Source organism: the organism of the source record quoted next, unplaced genomic scaffold (genome assembly GCF_019419815.1).
Source record: "Pyrus x bretschneideri cultivar Hongxiangsu unplaced genomic scaffold, Pyrus_bretschneideri_v1 Contig12, whole genome shotgun sequence".
Classification (NCBI taxonomy): domain Eukaryota; kingdom Viridiplantae; phylum Streptophyta; class Magnoliopsida; order Rosales; family Rosaceae; genus Pyrus; species Pyrus x bretschneideri.
This window is the reverse complement of record NW_025999413.1, coordinates 8,163,659-8,185,154: the sequence shown is the minus strand read 5'-3', so window position 1 is coordinate 8,185,154 and position 21,496 is coordinate 8,163,659. Positions and strand designations below refer to the sequence as shown.

At 39.3% G+C, this 21,496-nt stretch overlaps 5 protein-coding genes across 5 annotated transcripts; 1 reads left to right on the top strand and 4 right to left on the bottom strand.

The window, feature by feature from the left end:
* Positions 1 to 1,934: 1,934 nt before the first annotated feature.
* LOC125474522 (non-specific lipid-transfer protein A-like) lies at positions 1,935 to 2,767 on the bottom strand. The gene has a single exon (XM_048578372.1). The coding sequence runs from the start codon at positions 2,280 to 2,282 to the stop codon at positions 1,935 to 1,937; it is 348 nt and encodes a 115-aa protein (XP_048434329.1). The 5' UTR covers positions 2,283 to 2,767.
* A 97-nt stretch (positions 2,768 to 2,864) lies between these two features.
* On the bottom strand, positions 2,865 to 6,898 carry LOC125474521 (N-acetyl-D-glucosamine kinase-like). The gene is made up of 7 exons (XM_048578371.1): positions 6,493 to 6,898; positions 6,242 to 6,389; positions 5,886 to 6,077; positions 5,168 to 5,296; positions 4,255 to 4,424; positions 3,550 to 3,680; positions 2,865 to 3,183 (listed from the first exon to the last, which is right to left on the bottom strand). The coding sequence occupies exons 1-7, from the start codon at positions 6,704 to 6,706 to the stop codon at positions 3,124 to 3,126; spliced, it is 1,044 nt and encodes a 347-aa protein (XP_048434328.1). The 5' UTR covers positions 6,707 to 6,898; the 3' UTR covers positions 2,865 to 3,123.
* Positions 6,899 to 7,412: 514 nt separating this feature from the next.
* On the bottom strand, positions 7,413 to 11,016 carry LOC125474520 (jasmonate-induced oxygenase 1). Its single transcript, XM_048578370.1, has 2 exons — positions 10,107 to 11,016; positions 7,413 to 7,866 (listed from the first exon to the last, which is right to left on the bottom strand). The coding sequence occupies exons 1-2, from the start codon at positions 10,908 to 10,910 to the stop codon at positions 7,618 to 7,620; spliced, it is 1,053 nt and encodes a 350-aa protein (XP_048434327.1). The 5' UTR covers positions 10,911 to 11,016; the 3' UTR covers positions 7,413 to 7,617.
* A 2,205-nt stretch (positions 11,017 to 13,221) lies between these two features.
* On the top strand, positions 13,222 to 16,347 carry LOC125474519 (oxygen-dependent coproporphyrinogen-III oxidase, chloroplastic-like). Its single transcript, XM_048578369.1, has 8 exons — positions 13,222 to 13,831; positions 13,929 to 14,004; positions 14,545 to 14,639; positions 14,765 to 14,848; positions 15,434 to 15,521; positions 15,630 to 15,754; positions 15,849 to 15,947; positions 16,040 to 16,347. The coding sequence occupies exons 1-8, from the start codon at positions 13,301 to 13,303 to the stop codon at positions 16,106 to 16,108; spliced, it is 1,167 nt and encodes a 388-aa protein (XP_048434326.1). The 5' UTR covers positions 13,222 to 13,300; the 3' UTR covers positions 16,109 to 16,347.
* A 2,617-nt stretch (positions 16,348 to 18,964) lies between these two features.
* On the bottom strand, positions 18,965 to 20,736 carry LOC125474151 (F-box/kelch-repeat protein At3g06240-like). Its single transcript, XM_048577594.1, has 2 exons — positions 20,609 to 20,736; positions 18,965 to 20,245 (listed from the first exon to the last, which is right to left on the bottom strand). The coding sequence occupies exon 2, from the start codon at positions 20,211 to 20,213 to the stop codon at positions 19,056 to 19,058; it is 1,158 nt and encodes a 385-aa protein (XP_048433551.1). The 5' UTR covers positions 20,214 to 20,245; positions 20,609 to 20,736; the 3' UTR covers positions 18,965 to 19,055.
* Between the last annotated feature and the right edge of the window lie 760 nt (positions 20,737 to 21,496).

Here is a 21,496-nt window from a genome sequence, read left to right as displayed (position 1 = left end):
CCATAATGCATTGATCCAACTGCCTTAAATATTGGTTAGGGGGCCTTAATTTGTGCATGGTTTGAGTTAAAAATGCTTCTAAATTAAGTTGAACTTCTCCATGTGTGCCCACAGGAGGCAATTTCCTTAAAAGGGTTTGCTGAAATAATCAGGACGTTGTGATGGTTGCTGGTCATAGTTCAACGTGTCATCTATCAAGCACTTAGAATCTAAATTGTCAATTCAATCAGGGCTGCCACAAATTAATGTTTGAAATACTACTTGTATTTTACTATCAAATTTTATGTTTTTGTTTTGGTTTATAACGCTTTAATATGGTTTTGATTAAGCTTATGTTAGCGCGAAAATTATTTTTTAATTGCAAAAATGAGTAAAGATTGTCTTATCCAGCAACACTTCACAATATATATAATATTTAGCATCCTATCATGATAAGAAATTGTGTAAGTTGCAAGAAATACGTGGTTCTTGAATAATTATTTTATTAACAAGTAGCTTGAATAAACTAAGTATAGCATGGCTCTCTCGTGAGAACCACATTTAACCATAGCTATGTGTGGCCGTCGAGAATATGGAAACATTGATCCCCCCATGCTTCTTGTATTATTTTAACTAAATCTGTAGCCTTGATTTTGATTCACTCTGTGCAAAAACAAAAACCTTTAGCGATCAAAAATCGACATAACAAACAATTATCTTCCTTACAACTGTCATGTATAATCGTTTTTCGCATCAAATAAATCATCTGTTAATGAAACATATATCACGTTCACTCTAATCACATGATCATACGGTTATATATACAACAAATGGGGAGGAGAGGGGGAGTTGTTAATACGATTATTTACTCATTGCAGTTAGCATTTCTTGGAAATGCGAGTTGAACATTACAGGCCTTCCTTAATGTTTGACCTGAGTAGCGAATTACCATTTCCTTGAGGCAGTCGCAGGTTTCACGCCTGTCTTGGGTGGTTTTGAATCAGCCTTATAAAATCCTTCACGCCATAGCAATATTCCGTGGACGGGCCATGAAATGCATTGCATGCTGTGTGGCTACTTGATATATCTCGGTTAGGCTTTTCATGCATGACAACTCGCCAAGGGCGTTACCTGCTTTTCGTTAGTTTTGTTTGACATGTGTTTGATGTCATTCGACTGGTTTATGGTTTATGCATTGCATGATTTACGCTAGTTTTAAATATTACATATCATTTTTTTATAGTTACTTTTAAGGTCTTTTTAGGCTTTTCTCTGTCCTTTTATTTTTATAGGTAGTACATTCCCACGAAATTGTAATTGAAGTAGTACACATTGATTTTTGTTTGATGTGTGTTTTTTTTTTAGGTTATACTTTGCAGGAAGGCCTCAAATATATATATATATATATATATATATATATATATATATAATATTTATAGTATAGAGAGAGGTGCAAAAGATAACTATGGTTTCTTTATTTTATTAAGTACAATATATTCTCGTACATTACAATTAGTAGCTTGAATAAACTACGTATAGCATGGCTCTCTAGTGCGAACCATATCTTGACCACATTCAGCCACGCATGCATGCTTTTCTCTCTTTATTTTAACTCAATCTGTAAACTTCATTTTACTCAATTATGTGCATAAAAAAGCACAAAACATTAGAAACAGCAAGAACACTTTGAAATATAAGCAATCAAAATGCCACAAATAACAATAACATCAAGATGCTTGTAGTTTAGTCAGGTAGTTAAAAATATTCTCTCATTTATGCTCGAGGTCTCGAATTTAAATCTCTCTTGTCCAATATCACTTGTATTAGGATAAACATCAATACAAAAACAAACAAAAAAATCTCAAATTAGACACATCACGTGATAATCATTATGGATTATTGCATGCATGTAGGGGAAGACTTCTCAACACAATATACATATATAATAAATTTACTTACTGGTTGCAGTCAACGCTCCTAGAAATGGGAACGTTGATTTGAACTTGACACGCCGCAGGGAGACCAGCAGCAGCATCTTCCCTAATGCCTTGGTTCTGACTTGCCGTGTCCTTAAGGCATTGGCAGGCTGTACGCCTATCTTCGGTGGTTTGAGTGAGCTGTTTCAGACCCGAAACCCCACTGCAACATGCCGCAGGCGGGGTTTCAGCGCCGCTGGTGAGATATGGAAGGCAAGGAGTCAGAGATGACACTGCTTGCTGGCAAGTGACCATGGCATGCCCCGGTTCAACCAAGACCAACATGGCCAATCCCACCGCCACCGCCGCTACAACAACTCCCTTCATTTTTCTCGTACGTTCGATTTTCGATATTAATTGATGAAGTGCTGGAGTGTTTAGTTACCCTAATCGTGAGCTTAAATTGATATGTAGGTTATGGTATGTAGGGTTTGAGGGGTATTTATAGTTGACAATGGAAGATATGATCCAAAGAGATGAGGGGATTTTTGGCGTGAAGATGAGAAGCCGTTGTGGAATGAACTTGTGCTTTTTCTTGTTCTGATATGGGAAGGTTGAGCATCCTTTGCATGCTCCCTACTCCCTACCTCTTCTCTGGGTTAGGCTTTTCATGCATGCCATGGGCGTTACAATTTTTCTTCGAAAGAGAAGTTGAGTAGATTTGGTTTACTGACAAGTGTTTATCTCTTGCTTGTTAGCTGATCATATCGAACTAAGTACGAGGCTTTTGAAAGGGCCAAAAGTATTTTCTTACTACCAAAAGCGTTTATGAGTGTGTTTGGCAAAAACTGAATTAAAAGTTTTTCTCAGTCATAGGAGCGTTTTCCAAAGAAGCACCTGCCAAGTGTTACGTAAAAAAATTCATTTCAACGTGTTTCTACTAAAAACGGTTTTAGCAAAAGCACATAATTGAAGTTGAAATCATTTTCTTTACTTCACTATTAACAAATTATACTTTTACATGCAACACTAGGTTACATCAGATACCTAATTCTATGCAGATTAAAAATTGGTAGTCACTTTCTTAACGCCGAAAAAATATATTGATGATGCTTTCAATTTCAATTTTGATCTGCTTGTTTCTGTTTCACTTCGTCATGATCCTGTCAACTATACAATTTGTAGACTACGTAACACAACAACAACAGTCAGCTCTTGAAAGCTTCCTTCAGAGATCATTCATGTAGAAATTCCATGCTAGCAATGCTGCTCCAACCGCAGGCTCCACCTGACGGTGATTCAAGGTAACAAATAAAGCAGTATTGTAAGTAAAACGTTAGAAATTCAACAAGATAATGTGCACATACAAGCATATGGGACAGTAGTTAGTCGGACCTTTACCTATTTATAGCTAATAACTATTATTAGTTCCTTCCGCAGACTATTTGCGTGTTGCCTATTTTTCATGTACTGTCTAGCTATCAGTTTGATATGAACTCGCTTTTCCATTTTATTCAAAGGAAAGTGTGGAATTGAAAGACAAGGAAGGTCGACTCTTGTGAGCGCTCAAGAAGCCATCTAGCGAAAGAAGTTGGCTCACTTATTTGCATGAAATGTCAAAAGTTGATTGAAGCGAGGCATAAGATGTGTTTACCTTTGGCCTAATTGGAACTGCCCCTGGGTAGTCCTTGGAGATGCATTTGATGACTTCAATACCTATATCCCACCTTTTATTTGCTTCAAGAACACCACCAACCATGACGAGCGGAAAAGAATCCTTCCCCTCTGCAATTTTTTAGTACCAAAAAAAAAAAAAAAAAAAACATGCACGTTAGGGACATCCTACATATCAATTATTACTTGCAACACATGAAACTCCTTGAATCTGATACCCATAAAGAATATCTCTCATGAATACTACAATAATACATCCCCATATGTACAAGGAATGGGCATAGAACAAAGGCATAAAACTTGAAAATTAAATAAGACAGCTAGGCATGACCATACAGCTGCCACACCATCGTACTTCAAATAAACATTGCATGTTAAGATGGAAGGTCAACTAGGTGTACTTTCAATAAGCCGTACACCCGCTTGTGGGAAGCGAGAGCACAAGACAGAGGGACGACAACACCTATAGGTGTCAATCAACTATAATGATAGTTAAACTCATAAAGTGAATCAAATCAAGGCCCTACACAGCCACGTTGTATTAATCATTTTGTTTTTACAACTGGGTATTTAAATAGTATCACTACCCTACTGCTAAATGATTAATGTCCATGAGGTCATGCATAACCTCACGTGTCATGGCTTATTATGTATCATACAAATCCAAGAATTATTGGTTCAGTACCTGGACCACACAAGCCAAGTCTTTGAACAACAGCTTTCACACTGAGCCCCAACTCCTGGACTGAATCAAACAAGATATTATTTGCAACTTCATCACCAGCCTCTGCACAAGATACAACAACTGGAACAAGCGCTGCAATGCGAGCCCAGGATGGATCTGCATATGTCCACCTAAAATCCAATATAAAATTACAGTTGTTATCTGATATCCCATACAATCAAACCCCTGGCACTCATTTATATCAACATATCTTGTGAATTACGGTTCAGATGTACCAAATGATTGAGTTCTCACTGCATTTTCCCAAGATGGTTCACAGAGACATACACAAAACACCAAAATTCCTTTTAAATAAAATGTATTTCAATCAAGAATGCATGACAAATGCAAAAGAAAAATAAGCATAGATTTTCAAGAGACTAAAATCCACTAAAAAAATTATGGTAATTCTAACTCTACTACCCTTGAGTACTGTGGTTTTCAAACTTTCATACATCAAGTTTTTTTCATCTCAGCCTCATGTCTAAAGTGAGGATTGTGGGTCACTTTCATACTTTTGTTAGGCTTTCCGTCAAAACCTCCGTTAACGTGTGATGTGGCTACAATAAGTGGAAACCGTCTCACATATAGGTATCCAGCAATTTAGGTGTGTCAGTATTGATATCTAACAAGATTAGTCTCAAAATATGAAATGATTGTACTTTAATGGAACCGGAAAACTTTTACAATATACATCTACACTAAATCATAGCTACAATAAGTGGAAACCGTCTCACATTTTTGCATCATGTAACCAGGACTATTCAAGAGATGGAACAAACCTTGTCATATATTTCACCAAAACTGTGTAAATGACAACTAGTAACTTCACCCATATATGTGATGATGGCATTTATAAGTTTCAGATAGATACCCAATGAGTTCATCTGGAGAAGAAAGACCAAGCTCCTCTAAAATACTAGATGTAAGCTTTGTATCTGGACCACGACCATCATTGGCCCTTACCACTGCGGTTAATGCCTGAGCAGCTATACCGTATCCACTACAAGTAAACAAGATATTACCTTCAATAGAACTGCCGGAAAGAGAAAGGGTGCGAAGAAAAAGAAGCCTACATCTTTACCGATCACATCCCATATGCTATTGAGTATCAACTATCGAATTCTAAGATTGATAATAAGTGTATTTAGCAAATCGATTCATTTACACATGGCAATGAAATCTTAAAATTAAGCACAACATATACCGTCAGGCAGGGAGCATCTTCTGATTATAGGATGAGCATAATGATATGATAAATGATGAGCAGGAAAGAGTAAGATGAAACGTGAAAAACAGAAAGAACTCTACGAGATTTCAAACTAAGTTTTAATTCAAAATATGATCAAGAAGCCAGAAAAGGACCAAAAGGTTCTGGGTTTAACATCTCCCATTAAGTTCTTTCTTCTCACAACCCTAATATCTTTCTATATGCTTCGTGGTTAGGATGGTTCAATGACAACCACCTCCATAATGTAGATAAAGCATTGACCATACCATCCCCTATAATTTTCATAAATTAGGAGCATCATGGATTCATAAGGCAGAGAATGAGATAGAGCAGAAATAAGAACAATGCAACAAGACTATACCTTCCCCAATCACCTAAGGTAGGACCTGCACCAGCTGCCCGAGCTTCTCTACCGTCTTCTGTGAACCCGTAGGCAATGGTCCCTGTGCCGGCAATCAGAACACACCCATGAAGCTTTCCCAGAGTCCCACAAGCTAGAGCAGCCACAGCATCATTCTGAACATACAACCTCACATGGCTGGGAAATATATCCCTATTGAAACCAAGAAAAAATCAAACATTTAGTACAAAACAACATTAATTCGACATTGATATGTGTCGAAAACCCAAAAGAACCAAAAGGGTCCGATGATAAAACCAAAGAGAAGCATACAAATGGGAACCATGTAGGAAAAAATAGAGACTTGGAAGTGTTACCTCATCCAATCCAATATTCTCTGCTGATCAGTGGGGTGGTTGACGCCGGAAACCGCCAAACAAACAGCCCGAACCGCCGACCGGGTCGAACCCGACTTGGCCAGCGCTTCCGCCATCACCTGCTCCAACGTTTCCCTCGCAGCCGCCTCTACGATTTCACCAGAAAGTGATCCCAATTGGGTAAAAAACCACCATCAAAACTTCAAAACAGTAAAAATCAACTGAAAATCCAAGAAATGAAGAACAATTACCGCCAACGCTGTTGTGGTTGGTGCAGCCAGCAACAGCTCGAGCGAGGACGGGAACCGGGTCGGGGAGGGGGTCGGAGAAGGGCAAAATGGGCATGCAAATGCAGACGGTGGAGGTGGTTCCGCCGTCCACACCCAATATAACATCTCCGGCGCCGGCGGCCACTGGCATTTGGTGCTCAAAGTCCCAGATTTCGCCATTCCTGTAGGGCTTCATCTGGGTTTTCACGGTGGTCCAATTGAATTGTATTGGATCCGATGGGATTGGAATTCCGCGTTTGTTTGGAGGAATCGGAGAGGTTAAAAGGCGCCAACGGAAGCTCGGTCTCCCAGCGTCAGAGACAGATGGGGATAAACGGAAGAGAACAAGGAGGAGACGTTGGGGGGTTCGGATGTTCTGGGACCCTCTTCAAACATAAAATTGTGATTAATTTTTAAATTTTTGTTTTTGTTCTCGGACGGCAAATGGGAGGGCCATAATTATGATTAATTAATACTAATTGATGTTGCTAATTACTATTATTATTTTTTTTTTCACCAAATGGTAAAACTCGTTAAATTAAGTGTTAGATTAATCACCGATAAAATTTAAACTTTTACCGTTAACTTTTTTTCAGTAAAAGGCCACTTACAATTAACATTATTATATTAGCGTGGATTATAGCCTTTTAGGTGTAAAAAATTTTATTTTTTTTAGAATATTTAATGGTGATAGAATCTCTTTCTTTACTTCTGTCAAATATATTAATTTAATATTCGGTTATTGGGTGATAGAATATTTTTCCTTATTTCTGTCAAGTATTTTAATTTAATTATTCGGTTTGGTGACATTTTAGTCGTATCATGCGTTGATTAATAATAATGAGTGGTATTGTTTGCATTGCTTTTGCTTCCATGTTTTTTTTTTAATGACGCTTTCAATATTAGCAATCCAAAACACAAACACAACGTTTTGAAAATTATCGAAACAGTTGCCGTTCAAAGGAATCTTACTATGACCAGTTGTATACAATCATGCGTCTATACCACTACTTTGAAACCTCAAATCGTTTTGTTTCCTAAAAAGGCCTCTGTTTGCATTCTACCGTAAGAATGCAAAAGGTGGAACGAGGGTTTTCGAACAAATAATCAAGGTTCGAGCAGGAGGGCATCAATATTTCGTTTTCCTTCAGGGCCTTTTGTGTACCACGACGACACATAATCTCCATACACAACTTCACGGTAAAGGGCAGGAGTCGACTCGCTGATGAGCTCCGAGGCAGGGGATACTTTCACTGTCTTGGCCGGATCGTGAAATGTGGCCACTGAGAGTCGTGGCTGATGGGAATTGGTTAGAGCCCTATGCACGGCACTTCTGTACTTCCCGTTCGTTATTATCTGCCAGCAAGATAATCCACTGTTAGAGAACAAACGAAATTGATACCACTGCTCTACTAGTTCATCCAATTCCAGAAAACAATTCCTAGTGCATGAAACACACTTTTTCTTTAAATCGACAAGAATCATACGAAAGCTCATGCTGGTGATTCAGTTGTCAGCTTACGGAGAAACGGAATACACATATATCAAAACTTGAAGAAAGTTGAGGTTCCACCGTAAAACCAATTGGCAGTATGGAAGAAAGTTGAGGTTTCACCATAAAACCAATTGGCAGTATGGAGAGTAGCCCAAACTCTTCTAAGCCCATGCAAGTTCCCTCCCCCCATCAATATGCGACTCATTTTCAACACGTCCCCTCATGTGTGGCAAATTTTCGGCCTAACACGTAGACAACACAACGGGATGAACTGGAGCGCTTGTGGCCGTGAGGCCGTTTGGCTTCACACGTGGGAGACAACCTGCTCTAATGCCATGAAAAAGGTTGAGGTTCTACCATAAAACCAATTGACAATATAGGGAGTAGCCTCACCTCTTATAAGCCCATGCAAGAGCCCTCCTCCCATCAATGTGGGACTCATTTTCAACAAAACTAACCCTAAGAACGCCATTCTTAGTTTCAGACGTCACAGCTCAAGTCCACTTGGTACAAACACAAAACCGAACCAACCTAAATCAGTACCTTGAGTATTGATCTAAAGCCAAACCCAATAATCAAAGCCAGTTTCCTAATGTTTGAATTAAATATTACAGGTTCCTCCTCATGTCACAGTTCTTTGTAATCTCAGTTAAAGCCAATTATTAAGACAAATCAGAAAGGACAATGACCAAGCCTCATTGTGTTCCTTGGGACCCAAACTGAATATATTCCTGACCAAAACACATAAAAACAACGAAAAGAGAGAGAAAAATAAATACAACGGGAGTATTGATGTCATGCCAACATCCAGAAATAGTGGTTGCCAGTAACATCATACAACTAGCAGCTCGATCGAGGACAAAATAAAGTTGATTAGGAAATTATGGCTTAACCCTTGCTAAAACTGTAAAAGCAGGCGTATGATCTACAATGCAACTTCTCATATATTGACAGATTAAGCAGCTCGTGAGTTTTTTAGTGTGTGATGTCCAACTGCAACTAAAAGTGCATGTACAAAGCAGTACATCTTAACTTGGTTGGCTAAGCGTCCAGTCAACTTAGAACCATATTAACCAATGTTTATTGTCTAATCACTTATCCCACTCGACCAAGAATTAACAAAAACTAACCCGAAGAAAACAAAATGAGGTTCCTAGGTCAGTTTGTCTTCAAGTCCCCACAGACGAATTAATAATTCCCTACTAAAACAACATGCCCTAAATCAATACGTTGAGCAAATAGAAAACAAAATGATCAGAAGCCTGCCCAAGACAGACAGATAAACACAATTACCTGGGCAAAAAAAGTTAATATTCCTACACATGGTATAACATATTGCTACTAGTAACTAAACCAATACGTTGAGCAAATAGAAAACAAAATGATCAGAAGCCTGGCCAAGACCGACAGATAAGTACAACTACCGGGCCAAAAACGTTAATATTCCTACACAGAATATAACATATTGCTACTGGTACCATTTGATAAAATTCAGCATCATTTGAGAAATCTAAAAGCAAAAAGAATACCATTTAATGTATTCATCATGATTCATTCAAGCAATATTCTTATCTATTAAAAACGCCACTCGGCGAATGATAATTCCGCAATGACATGGTGATTGGACCGCATATATTCAATGGGCATAGGCACCAATTGACAACGGATGACATCTGTTATTAATAAAACAAAGGCACACTAATAAATTTGGCGTCGAGAAGCATGGATCAAGAAAATTTGACACTGCATTATAGAAAAAGAAACTTCAAATACTTGGAACACACCCTCCTCCCCAGTTCCCACTTCCACTCTGAGATAAGTTAAACCCCCTGCATTCTATTTCCCCTCCTTTCTTTCTCAGCAACAATATTTAGCCCATTTCCATAATTTCGAGCAAAAGTTTTCAACTTTATTATACTAAGAACTCGTATAACTAATTGAGTAATGTCAGTTCTTCAGCGCTTCGATTCGTTAAATAGAACAACCATATAACAACCGATTGGGTAGTGCTTATAAAACTAAAGACTGCAATTTGCTCATAGTTATAGGCAGCAAAAAGAAGAACAATGGTGTTTGATATTTGACAGATCGTAGAGTTTACCTCAGTTTGGTCAGCTAAAAGCACAACAATGGCGTCGCCGCCCAGAGGCTTCACCGGCACCCAATCGCCGTCCTTAAGCACCTCAAGCCCGCCCACCTCGTCCTGGACCAGCAGCGTGATCGCCCCAAAATCCGAATGGGACTGCAGGCCCAAAGTCAGCTCCGGCTGAGGACACGGCGGGTAGTAGCTAATCGTAATGTTCTGCCAAAACTCCCCCACCGCCTCCTCCATACGCCGCGTTTCAAGCCCCAGGCTTTCCGACACCAGTCCCAGCAGCTCCCGCGCCAGCGAAGCTATTCGATCGCTGTACTCGGATACCACCCGTCGGTAGTCCGCGGGAAAATTGGGCCAGCGCGTAGGGTCCCGGCGCGCGAGGGGGAGAGTGTGGTGGTCGAAGTAATCTCTCCAGTCCAAAACGGTGTCGTCCTTCTCCAACATCCGGCTGCCGTACCCCTCCGACGCCGACGAGCTCGGATCGCACGCGTAGTTCAGCTTGTCTTCGACTGAGCTATCGTTGAAGAAGGTGAGGCCGGCGCGCTTAATGGCATCGAGTAAGGCGGCGGGTACGCCGTGATTGGTAACGTGGAAGGCGCCCCAGTCTCTGCAGGCTTGTCCGATTGAGGCCCGAACCGAGTCGCGGCGGGTCGGGTCGGGTCCGAATAGGTCGACGATGGGAATGTTGGTTGAGGATGATGGTTGGTTGGGTCGGTACTGGGGAGGTTGAATGTATTGGGGCGGAACTTGGGTCAGACCGGCTTGGGCCAGGCTTTGAACCCTGATGGGCTCCGCCGCCGCTGCTTCCATTTTTGATCGAATTGGGATTCCCGGAGAGGTACACAGAGCGATGTGTGGACGATGATACCGATTTTATAGCCTGAAGCTAATAATTATTGGTTCAGTGTTTTGTTCATAAATAACACTGATTTTATTTTTCTATTGTCCCGGCAAAATAACTTTTTTTTTTTTTATCTCTGAAAAATAAATATGAAAAAAAAAGGCAATTGAGCCAAATAATTTGACTAATTAATGTGAATATATGGTTACATAAAAAATTCATGTGAATTTTATTTCAATCCAGCGATGTTGGTGAATTAAATATTTGGTTGTACTTGGTGCATTTTTAGGACTTTTTTTTTTTTGGGAGAGGAGCTTGGCTCCTTAAGATTGAGAGGAGGTACCAATTTAATTTGTGTCTTGAGTCAATGAACTTTTTGTTTATACTCAAAACCATTTATTATTATAGACGGTGTTAATTGTTGAAGCGAAAAAATTTGAGTCCTCAAACCCTCTCACAAGTAATTTTGTAATCACATCGAGAAGTTGAGCACCATCTTTGCTTGCCATCAATGAGGGAAGTTGGGGTATCTGCAAGAATATACTTCAACGCTCAAGTCAGTATTTATTCAAAACAATTGGATTACATTATAAAGTGATCATGTACTTCCATTTTTTACCCTCTCATATTTGATGGGATTATTAGCCTTTTTTTGGGCATTCAAGTCTTTACACTAAGTCTCACTTTCCTTCTATTTTCCATGTTCCACGGAGCCAAATGCAAGACTCCCTAGGCTATAGCATGGGGAGAGTTTTGGTTCTCAAGCTTAAAAATATTAGAGCATGTTTGGTATTCTATTAGAATTCAATTTTTTAAACTCAAAAACAATTTTTAAGTTTTATGCGTTAAAAACTTGTTTGGTATGACTATTTTTAAAAACTGAACTTAAGATTAACTAAAAAAATATAGTATATTCTTTAAAAACACAAAAAATGAGTTTTTAAACTTAAACTCACTCATTTTTTTCTCTCTCTTCTCGCCTCTCACTCCAAAGCTATCTCTCTCTTTTCTTCTTTCTCTTTGTTTCTCTCCCTCCTCCCCTCTCACTCCAAAGCTATCTCACTCTTTTCTTTTTTGTCTCTCCTCCAATCCGCCCTTATTATTTTCTCCGTTTTTTTCCATCACTCCTTTTTCTCTTTCTCTCTATCTCCTCCGATCCTCTCACTTTTTTCTCTTTTCTCCAATCATCTTTTACTTTCTTTCCTCTTCTCTTCTCTTTCTCTCTCAGCCCACTCTTTTTAGATTTCTTTGTCTAGTTTAAGTTGTAAAATTTAAAATATTTAAATCACATACCAAACAAGCTTTTGAGTTTTAAAGAAAATTGTTTTCAAGAAAAATTCTTAGGAAATGTTTTGAGAAATTATAAAAAAATTTCAAATATGATACCAAACAAGCCCTTAATTTTTTTTACACTAGTTTATGATTTTAATTGTTATATTCCACTTGGCAAATGAAAATTTGATGATTGAGACTGTTTTTAAGAGTAATAAGAGCTAACAGATGTTAAATAAACTTATCACTTTAATCAATATTATGTTTTAATAGTAATAAGTTAAATCTACCATACAACAAATGGTTCCTTATTTTATTCACTTGAAAACTTTGAAGGCTAAAAACCTAGAAAACATAACATAAAATTGTTGCTTCAAATTACTACATTCAAGTTTTTACTACTATATAACTTTACGTAGGCAACAAAGAATTAAAAATTTGATTTCGAAGTAATAATTTTAGCTTAGCCTACACACCGAATAATTTCTGACTACGCCATTGCATGTTCCATCTCTTTTTTTGAAAAATTACTAGCTGATAGCTTCGTTACAACAGTTCACCCTTTTAGAGGCCACTAGCATTAGAAATTGAACTAAATTTCCACGTTTCATGTTCCATGAAAGTGTTTAATCGGTTCCATCTCTTTTTTTGAAAAATAACTAGTTGATTGTTTTGCTATAACAGTCCACCGTATTAAAGGCCACTAACGTGAAAAATCGAACCCAATTTCCGCGTTTCATGTTCTATGTTCCACGAAAGTGTTCAACCGTGCTTCTCTATTTTCATATCCCTCCCTATTTTACTTCCACCCTCTTTTTATAATTTTGGTCGAAATCATTTCCACCCTATTTCACATGCCCGCCATCGGCCTTAAATAGCCAACAGTAAAAAGACCAAGCTCCCACAGTAAAACTGGATAATCCAATCCAGTGGGCACTGAACAGAAGTATCCGATTACATCTGGATTTGGTTTTGAGTGACCGCCTTATCCCAATTCCATATCCCTCCCTCTCACTCTCAATTTCCAATGCCAGAAAGACCCGTCCTTTAGAAAATCCGATTCAAAAATCGTTTCCAAACACCCACAATGCCACCGCCGGCGGCGCTCTCAGCTTCCTCCTCCTTCACTCTCCTCTCCCCACCTCCCTCCCCAAAACCAAAGCTCCCGCCTTTCTCCCCCAGAAAACGCTCCTTCGCCTTCACCCCACGTCGCCACCCCCTCCGCTCCGCTCCCTCCTCCGCCGTCCGATGCGCCGTCATCGAAAAAGAAACCCCCGAGGCCCACCGCCCCGATACCTTCCTCCGCGAGAACTCCTCCTCGTCCTCCGTCCGCGCCCGCTTTGAGAAAATGATAAGAGATGCCCAGGACACTGTCTGCGCCGCCATTGAGGCCGCGGACGGTGGCGCCACATTTAAAGAGGACGTGTGGTCGAGACCCGGTGGTGGCGGAGGCATCAGCAGGGTCCTCCAGGACGGCGCCGTTTGGGAGAAGGCTGGTGTCAATGTCTCTGTTGTTTACGGTGTTATGCCTCCTGAGGCTTACCGAGCTGCCAAGGGCGCCGCCGCAGCTGATCATAAGCCTGGCCCGGTTCCCTTCTTCGCTGCCGGAGTTAGCTCGGTAAATTCTTGAGTTGTGCTGTGTTTGTGAACAAAGAAATGTTGGGTTGTCTTATTTTTGTGTGTGTAATATGTGGGGTTTGATTGATTGCTTTCAGGTTTTGCATCCGAAGAACCCATTTGCGCCTACTTTGCATTTCAATTATCGGTATTTCGAAACCGATGCTCCCCAAGGTTAGTAACTCTGTTGTTGATTGTACATTGCTTAGCTAGGTGGTGTTAGTAGGTAGGCAGGCTTGAATCCGTCGTTTATCGAAGTGCTGAAGAAGTAGATGATCTCAAATTGAGTATATCATTTTCGTTCATGCTTATGTTGAATAATGCAAAACCAAGGATTAGACAGATTGGCAACGGATGGGTTGAATTGGACGTTAATCTGCAGAGGTTGTTTTTACATAGAAAAAATGTGAAACCCTTAAAACATAGTCCGCTGGGCACTTGGATTATGCTCACTCACATGCTATAAATGATATGTTGAGATTCTGAGTAATGCCTTTGTGGGTTAATTAACGGTGAATAATGATAAGAATTGCAATGTTGATAAAACTATCAGTTACATTAGCAGAACAATATTAAGATTTGTGATCGAGGTAGGATATTTCTTCTCGTCCGCATCTGGAAAATTTGCCTGTTCCTTGTATCACTCGTGTATATATAATTTTATGAAAAAAGAGAGCTGCTGGGACTCTATGTTGATTTGTCATATTTGTGCAGATGCTCCTGGTGCACCAAGGCAGTGGTGGTTTGGGGGTGGTACTGACTTGACACCTGCTTATATTTTTGAGGAGGATGTTAAGCACTTTCATTCAGTATGTACTCACAACAGACAACTTTCCTTGTGGTGTTTTGTCTCTGGTGTTTTAACATTCTTTTCTTTTGAAAAACGTTGGGTGGGTTTAACTAACTGCATACTAATGTTAGCCTAAATCTGTAGGTTCAGAAAAGTGCTTGCGACAAATTTGATCCTGCCTTCTATCCTCGGTTCAAGAAATGGTGTGATGATTATTTCTATATCAAGGTATTTCACCGAACCATTTTCACTGTTATGTATTATGATTCTATAATATGGCGTTGATGATGCATTGATGCTTTCTAAACTCTAATAGTCAATTTGGACAACTTCTCAGGAACTAACAAAGACGTGCCTGTGTGCCAAATAACTGCGTTCTTGTTTCTGTTTGCTTATAATATACTGGTGATATTATTCTGTGAAATGAGTATGTTGATGTTCTCATTGTAATGCAATTATTTGTGGATTGTGATTGTTGTCGTGTCAAATTACCAATTATTACAAATGTACTGAGGTTTACCCATCAAGAAGTTCCTGATGTACACATAAAAGGCATAACATTCAATACTACATCCACTAGGCATGTAATGTCTGTACTTTCCCATGTTTGTGGATTGCAGTCAATGAAGGGTAAAACCCTTTCGCCACTTCCCAATCATTTACTCTTAAAATACTTGTTTATTTTTAATTACAATGCTGACTAAATGGGTAAAAGTAAAACTATTAATGATTTCGGCCTTGGTGCAGATGTCAAATTACTATGTTTGCCTGATATTATTTTGCTTTATATTTGACAATCATCTTCGTATGCAGCATCGAGATGAGAGGCGAGGACTTGGAGGAATATTTTTTGATGATCTAAATGACTACGATCAGGAGATGCTTCTTTCTTTTGCCACTGGTATTGCTTAGAAAAATAGAATGCTCTCTTTGTGTATTTTCTGTTAATTATTTCATTCTTGTTGAGCGACTAAATCCTCTTCCTGCATGGACTTCTGTTGACATGAAGAATGTGCAAATTCTGTGGTCCCTGCTTACCTGCCGATTATAGAGAAAAGAAAGGACCTACCATTTACACATCAGCAGAAGGAATGGCAGCAATTGCGAAGAGGGCGCTATGTCGAGTTCAATTTGGTATGAAAATAAGTCCTTAAGGCATTTAAAGATTTTCATATCATCAAGACTCAAGTAAATGAGATCTAATTCATCTGTTTCTTTTAAACAAAAGGTTTATGATCGTGGAACTACTTTTGGACTAAAGACGGGAGGTCGAATTGAGAGTATTCTCGTCTCTCTTCCGCTGACTGCTCGATGGGAATATGACCATGTAAGCGATATTTTATTGACACTACTGAAAATGGAACAGTTTGAACTTTTGAACTTGTAATTGAGGGAGTGATCTTATTGTTTGCTGTGCAGAAACCAGAAGAGGGAAGCGAAGAATGGAAACTGTTAGATGCTTGCATCAACCCAAAGGAATGGATTTAAGGTTTTGAAGTTTATCTTTATTGTATGACCTGGATTTTTACTTCTGCCCCCACTCCTTGTTTTTCTTATATCATCTTCCGTTCGATTTTTTTCTTTAGTTTGAGAGTTAGAGGTTAGCAGTCGGTATCTTGATCAAGTGTAGTATATGTACAAGGCGATGTAAGTTGTGAATCCCGAAAGAATTGTCGTCTTTTGTAAGATTATAAGTTCTTGTTGAATAAATCTCGAGATGATTAACATTTTTGAACTTCTTAATATCCGGTAAACTAATCTGATAGACGGACAAGTTGATGTACGGTTTTTCCAATGGAAGAAGGCTCGGAAATGAATACAAACTCTTTTTGTCCACGTCTTGTTAGCAAGGTTTTCTTTCTCTTCTGATTGCCTTGCAATTGAGGGTCGGAAATGAATAGGGTTTTTCCAATGGTGACCAAGTTGTCTAACATCAGGCTTGTGGGGGAGAAATCCCAATTCTTTTCTTGCTTAGCTACGTCATACAACTGTATTTGGGGGTAGAAAGGGCTTCGCAACACAATGCAGAAAAATAAAAAAGATCGAGATGGCTACATAACTCCAAGACAACACGTTAAATAAAAAATACAAACTAAACCAAATTGTTAACTTTTTGAACCCAACACTCAAGTCGTGTCAAACTCATGGTTGTAAGCTACATGAGTTTGCCAAGAAAAAAATTTGAAGCTGGTTGCCGATGCCAGTTCCAGTTCGAACTTTGGTACAGTAAAAACTTATGGGAAGAGAGAGAGAGAGAGAGAGAGAGAGAGAGAGAGAGAGAGAGAATTGATGCCAATTGATGAAGATGGAATGCATCTGACTGGGGCAATGCTTGATCACCACAAACCCCGTCCGTCTAGTTACACAGCCTAAGATCTCACTCGAAGCAGAGAAGTTGCTAGCTATAGTGACAACCAACCCAATCAAAATTTCAAAAACCAAAAACCATACACTTAAGCAAATACCGCTTCAGATGCAGATACTGATTCAGACAGATTAAAACATGCTGAAAGATTCAAATGCAGAAGAGAGTTTCTAGCAAGGCATAAGGTTTCTAGTGAGGTTAGGATATGCGGGGCATAAGGTTTCAAATCCTTACCTACTTATCAATGCTGCAAGCAAAGAAAAAAAAAAAGAAAAGAAATGCTGAGCCTAAAGCTAAATTAAGGTTTCAAATCCTTGCAAAATGCCAGATCCATTAAACTTATCATAAGCAGAATAATTCTCTATCCGAAACTGACGAAACTTGATCTTATATAGCTCGTCTCTAAATCCCCAAAGGCGATCGACTTGGAATTGACTAAAACTGCCGGAGTGTATAAGGTGATAACAATGAATTGCATATATTACCACAAGGGTGCGAAACGGGGAATTGACTTTCAGGACAAACAATTAGGTCCTATAACTTCGGCAGCCGAATATAATAACAAAGATGTATAAAAACTTCATGAAGATTCTCAGATAGAGCAAAATATGTTGGTAAATCAGAGAGTCAATTTCATTGTACAAAGCATGAAAATATATTAAGCACCAAGTCGGAATTTCAAGTCATGTCACCAGTTTTGAAACCAGGCGATCGTGAGCCCGTTACATGCCACCACAAGAAACTTTGTCATAAGCAACGACTAGTTGTTCTTGCAGAAAATATGTTGGTAAACCACAAAGTAACATTTCCTTGTACAAGGCGTGAAAAGATAGTAACAATCCTTAAGTGGTGACCATACAAATATCAAGCACCAAGTTGGAACTTCAAGTCATGTCACCAGCTCTGAAACTAGGCAATCGTGAGCCCATTACGTGTTACAGTCGTTGGCTTTGTGGTCTAAGGGATTGTTTTACACATGCTTCGACTGTTGAATAAGAAGAGTATCCAAGATAACTCTAATGATCCCAAGAAGAAGAAAATAGAGCACACTCTTAAAGAAAACTCACAAAACAAACTAATTAGCAAAGCTTTTCTTATTTAGCTCTAGGCTTTGTTTTTCCTTGGATGATTTACAATGCTTGGGGACTTGGGTATTTATAGCAAACCAAATGAAAGCTACACCACACACTTACTTCACCTACAATATCCACCTACTTCACCTACAACCTCCACTTACTTCACCAACCTCACACACTTACTTCACCTACAACATCCACCTACTTCACCTACAACCTCCACTTACTTCACCAACCTCACACACTTACTTCACCTACAAATGACATTGATTCTCAACATCGACGAGGTGTTGCAGATGGACATGTGCAACAACTTTTGCTCACCTTGCTGACTATTTTAGGGAACGACTCTCAAATTGTCGTAAATTCCATAATCCTCTACTACTTTTTGTTGCCTACTAGTTTGACTCCATAGTTGTTGCTTATATCCATCAGTAACATGTATGCCATACGCTGCGTATTGTGGATTTGTTTACATCTCCTACAACTCCTTTCTGCTTCGTTTTCATTTCTCCAGCTACACAGCATTCCCATTTTTTAAGAGTAATAATCGAATATGGATCCGGCGGTTCTCTGTGATCTACTGCATAGGGATCACTCAAACCATTGCAAAATGCATACTGCATCGGATCAGCAATCCACCAGATTTCAGTGCAAATACCATCTTCGTGAAATAATCGTCTTCATGAAAATAAAGAGTGAATGAATAGATTTCTTAGGAAATATCCTGAAGCATACTGTTGAATCAAGGTTTGTCGTCCAAGGACCAATAACTCTTGGTTCTGCAAACAATGTTACTATATCCATAATGGCAGGAACAATTGAGGCAAGAATCTTGAGGATAATTAAACAAACAGAATACTGAATATATAAAAGAGTATTACATAATCTTACTATGTCAATACGATCGATGTTTCAAACGCAAATAAAGTTACATTATACCCCAAGAAGGGAGGGAACGAAAGCCTCATAACCTGAGTTTGGGATGTTTTCACTAGTTCCCAGTTGCTGGTGAAACTAAAGTCTCTACATATAGAGCAAATGCAAGCCTGAGCTGCTTTTTAGGTTTAAGAACACTTCTGTATCTGTTTTCCTTTAAATCATATAATTTTAAGTCACCCTCTCTTAAGGCTATGAAAACTTTATCATCCTCTGAAACGTACACGGGATGTGAAAGGTCTTGATCTTCCAGCACAATCAGTTTGGTCCAAGATTGTTCAACTCCATATACCATCATCACCCATATTTCTGTATTCCCAAATCTGAAATTGTCAAATGAACACAAAAGGTGAGAACTTTTATAAACCCCAAGATCTGCCCCCAGAAATATATCTCCGAGAACATTGGGTAACGACACTAGCTCCTGAAATTTTTCCTTTGCTAAATCGAAAGAGGTAATTGTTATTGATTTCGGATCTATTGATCCATCTGCACGACGTTTAACGTTTAGCCAATGTAGGGCGCCGTTCAACAACAAACCCCGCTCGTCCTCAATATGATCGAGACCTTCAACAATCCTCCATGAACCCGTTTTAAGTGTGAAGACAAAAACTTCATAGGTTCGATCTGCACTTGGACAGTTGCAAATGACTTTGTAATCATCAGTCGCGGAATCGTAACCAAATCCATAAAATGCTGGAAGGAAAGGTTCTGGACTGGGTTTTGGTATCTCCTTGGAATTGCCAGTACAAGGATTCCACAACAAAGTGTAATGGCAATTTATAAAAAGACAAACCAGGCCATTGCTAGAACCCATGATCCGCATATTTCTGTTGTCAGGCTGCGTTAATGGTAATTTGTGCCTTCTGCAGCGTGGAACAACTACACGACTAATATTTTCGTGCTTGTTCTTCGTTAAAAATGACAGTAATGATTCGTAGTCTATGGACTTTATCCGAATATGCAGCCTGTTTGTAAACATTAGCAGCCTCAAGTTGGTGCTGTGTCTAACTGCTTGGCTGCGCTGTTTTCTAACAAAATTAGGGTCGGAGATTAAGGTACACCATGACTTGCATACACGCCGACATCGTAGTAAGGATTTCCCTGGAACCCATGACAGTATCTCAAGGATGATGTCGTTGTTGAAAATACAGGCGCCATCACCAGAGTGCACCAGTTGCGTCTCTCGTTCCAGGAGGACGCCGTCCGCCATGTTAATTAGATTATCAAATCCATCTCATCTGACTGCAAAAAGATCCATAAAAATATCAGAACAAAAATTGAAAGAAAAGTAGAAAAAACCTAAGGCTTTTACGTATGTAGGATTTATAAAATGAGAGGAGCTGGCCAAGTTCGACGTGCCGCAAGAGCTAGGAATTCGATCCTATACTACCATTTAAAAATCTCATAAAATTTTGCCATGATATTGGGACGAGGAAAGAATAATCAACAAATAATCATCTGAATCATAGAGTTCTAGCCACGCCAAAAAAATCAGAATCATCCAAATAAAAAACCCTAAAATAGTTGTGAAGTTACGAAACAATCTGGAAAGATGTAGAAAAAAAGAATAAAATTAGCAAAATATGTGTTAAAGAAAATCCATACCTGTGATTATTAGCGGGACAGGTGAAGGGAAGAAGATGAAGAGACAAAAGCTTTGTGCGTTGTCCAGGGAGGAGCAGGGAGAAGCAGGGAGGGGAAGATTTTAAGTGAAAGTGATTCTGCGTTTGATGCGTTATTTCGGAATGGATGGTCGTGTGTTTAATTGGGATTTTGAAGGATTTTAATTATTTAATAAAAATAGGGGGAATGAAGAAATTGTGGTGCTCCACGGTATGCGGGTTACCTCGGGGGTGCGTCTATTTCACATTTATTTTTTACGGATGATTCGGTTATTTTTTGTCAAGCATCAGTACAGGAGATTCGGGGAGTTCTAGAGGTCCTTGATTGTTATGTAGACGGTTCCGAACAACTTATTTACAGGGAGAAAGGTTCTTTATTATTTGGGGCAAATTGTAATACACGGCAAAGGAAGAAAATTGGGCGGTGTACCAATATTCAAGATAGGGAAGGGTTTGGGAAGTACTTGGGATTGTTGGCGGATTTTGGGCATTCCAAGTGTGCGGTATTCGAAGAAGTGCGGAAGGGTATGGATGCACGGTTTAACGGGTGGGCGGAGCAATATTTATCACAAGTGGGTAAGGAGGTGTTAATCAAGGCGGTTACAATGGCTATGCCAAATTATGCGATGTCATGTTTGAAGCTTCTGGTGAGTACGTGCAAAAAGATGGAGCGGGAAATAACGAGATTCTGGTGGAGGGGTAATAAAAAGAATTTCGGAATGCATTGGATTGCGTGGGAAAATTTGAAAAAGAGAAAGGAGGGTGTTGATTGGATTTCAGGGACTTCCAATGCTTCAACCTTGCGTGCTTGGCCAAAATTGGGTGGCGACTGGTGATGGCTCCGGATTCGTTGTTGGCTCAGGTACTTAAT

Bases quoted from the DNA above. Each gene is read 5' to 3' on its own strand.
- LOC125474522 (XM_048578372.1), bottom strand. From the start codon at position 2,282: ATGAAGGGAGTTGTTGTAGCGGCGGTGGCGGTGGGATTGGCCATGTTG.
- LOC125474521 (XM_048578371.1), bottom strand. From the start codon at position 6,706: ATGAAGCCCTACAGGAATGGCGAAATCTGGGACTTTGAGCACCAAATG. The intron at 6,390-6,492 runs GTAATTGTTCTT...GTGAAATCGTAG, and splicing joins CAACCACAACAGCGTTGGCG to AGGCGGCTGCGAGGGAAACG. The intron at 6,078-6,241 runs GTAACACTTCCA...TGGTTTCAATAG, and splicing joins AGAATATTGGATTGGATGAG to GGATATATTTCCCAGCCATG.
- LOC125474520 (XM_048578370.1), bottom strand. From the start codon at position 10,910: ATGGAAGCAGCGGCGGCGGAGCCCATCAGGGTTCAAAGCCTGGCCCAA. The intron at 7,867-10,106 runs GTAAACTCTACG...TCTTGCTGGCAG, and splicing joins TTTTAGCTGACCAAACTGAG to ATAATAACGAACGGGAAGTA.
- LOC125474519 (XM_048578369.1), top strand. From the start codon at position 13,301: ATGCCACCGCCGGCGGCGCTCTCAGCTTCCTCCTCCTTCACTCTCCTC. The intron at 14,640-14,764 runs GTATGTACTCAC...CTAAATCTGTAG, and splicing joins ATGTTAAGCACTTTCATTCA to GTTCAGAAAAGTGCTTGCGA. The intron at 14,849-15,433 runs GTATTTCACCGA...CTTCGTATGCAG, and splicing joins ATGATTATTTCTATATCAAG to CATCGAGATGAGAGGCGAGG.
- LOC125474151 (XM_048577594.1), bottom strand. From the start codon at position 20,213: ATGGCGGACGGCGTCCTCCTGGAACGAGAGACGCAACTGGTGCACTCT.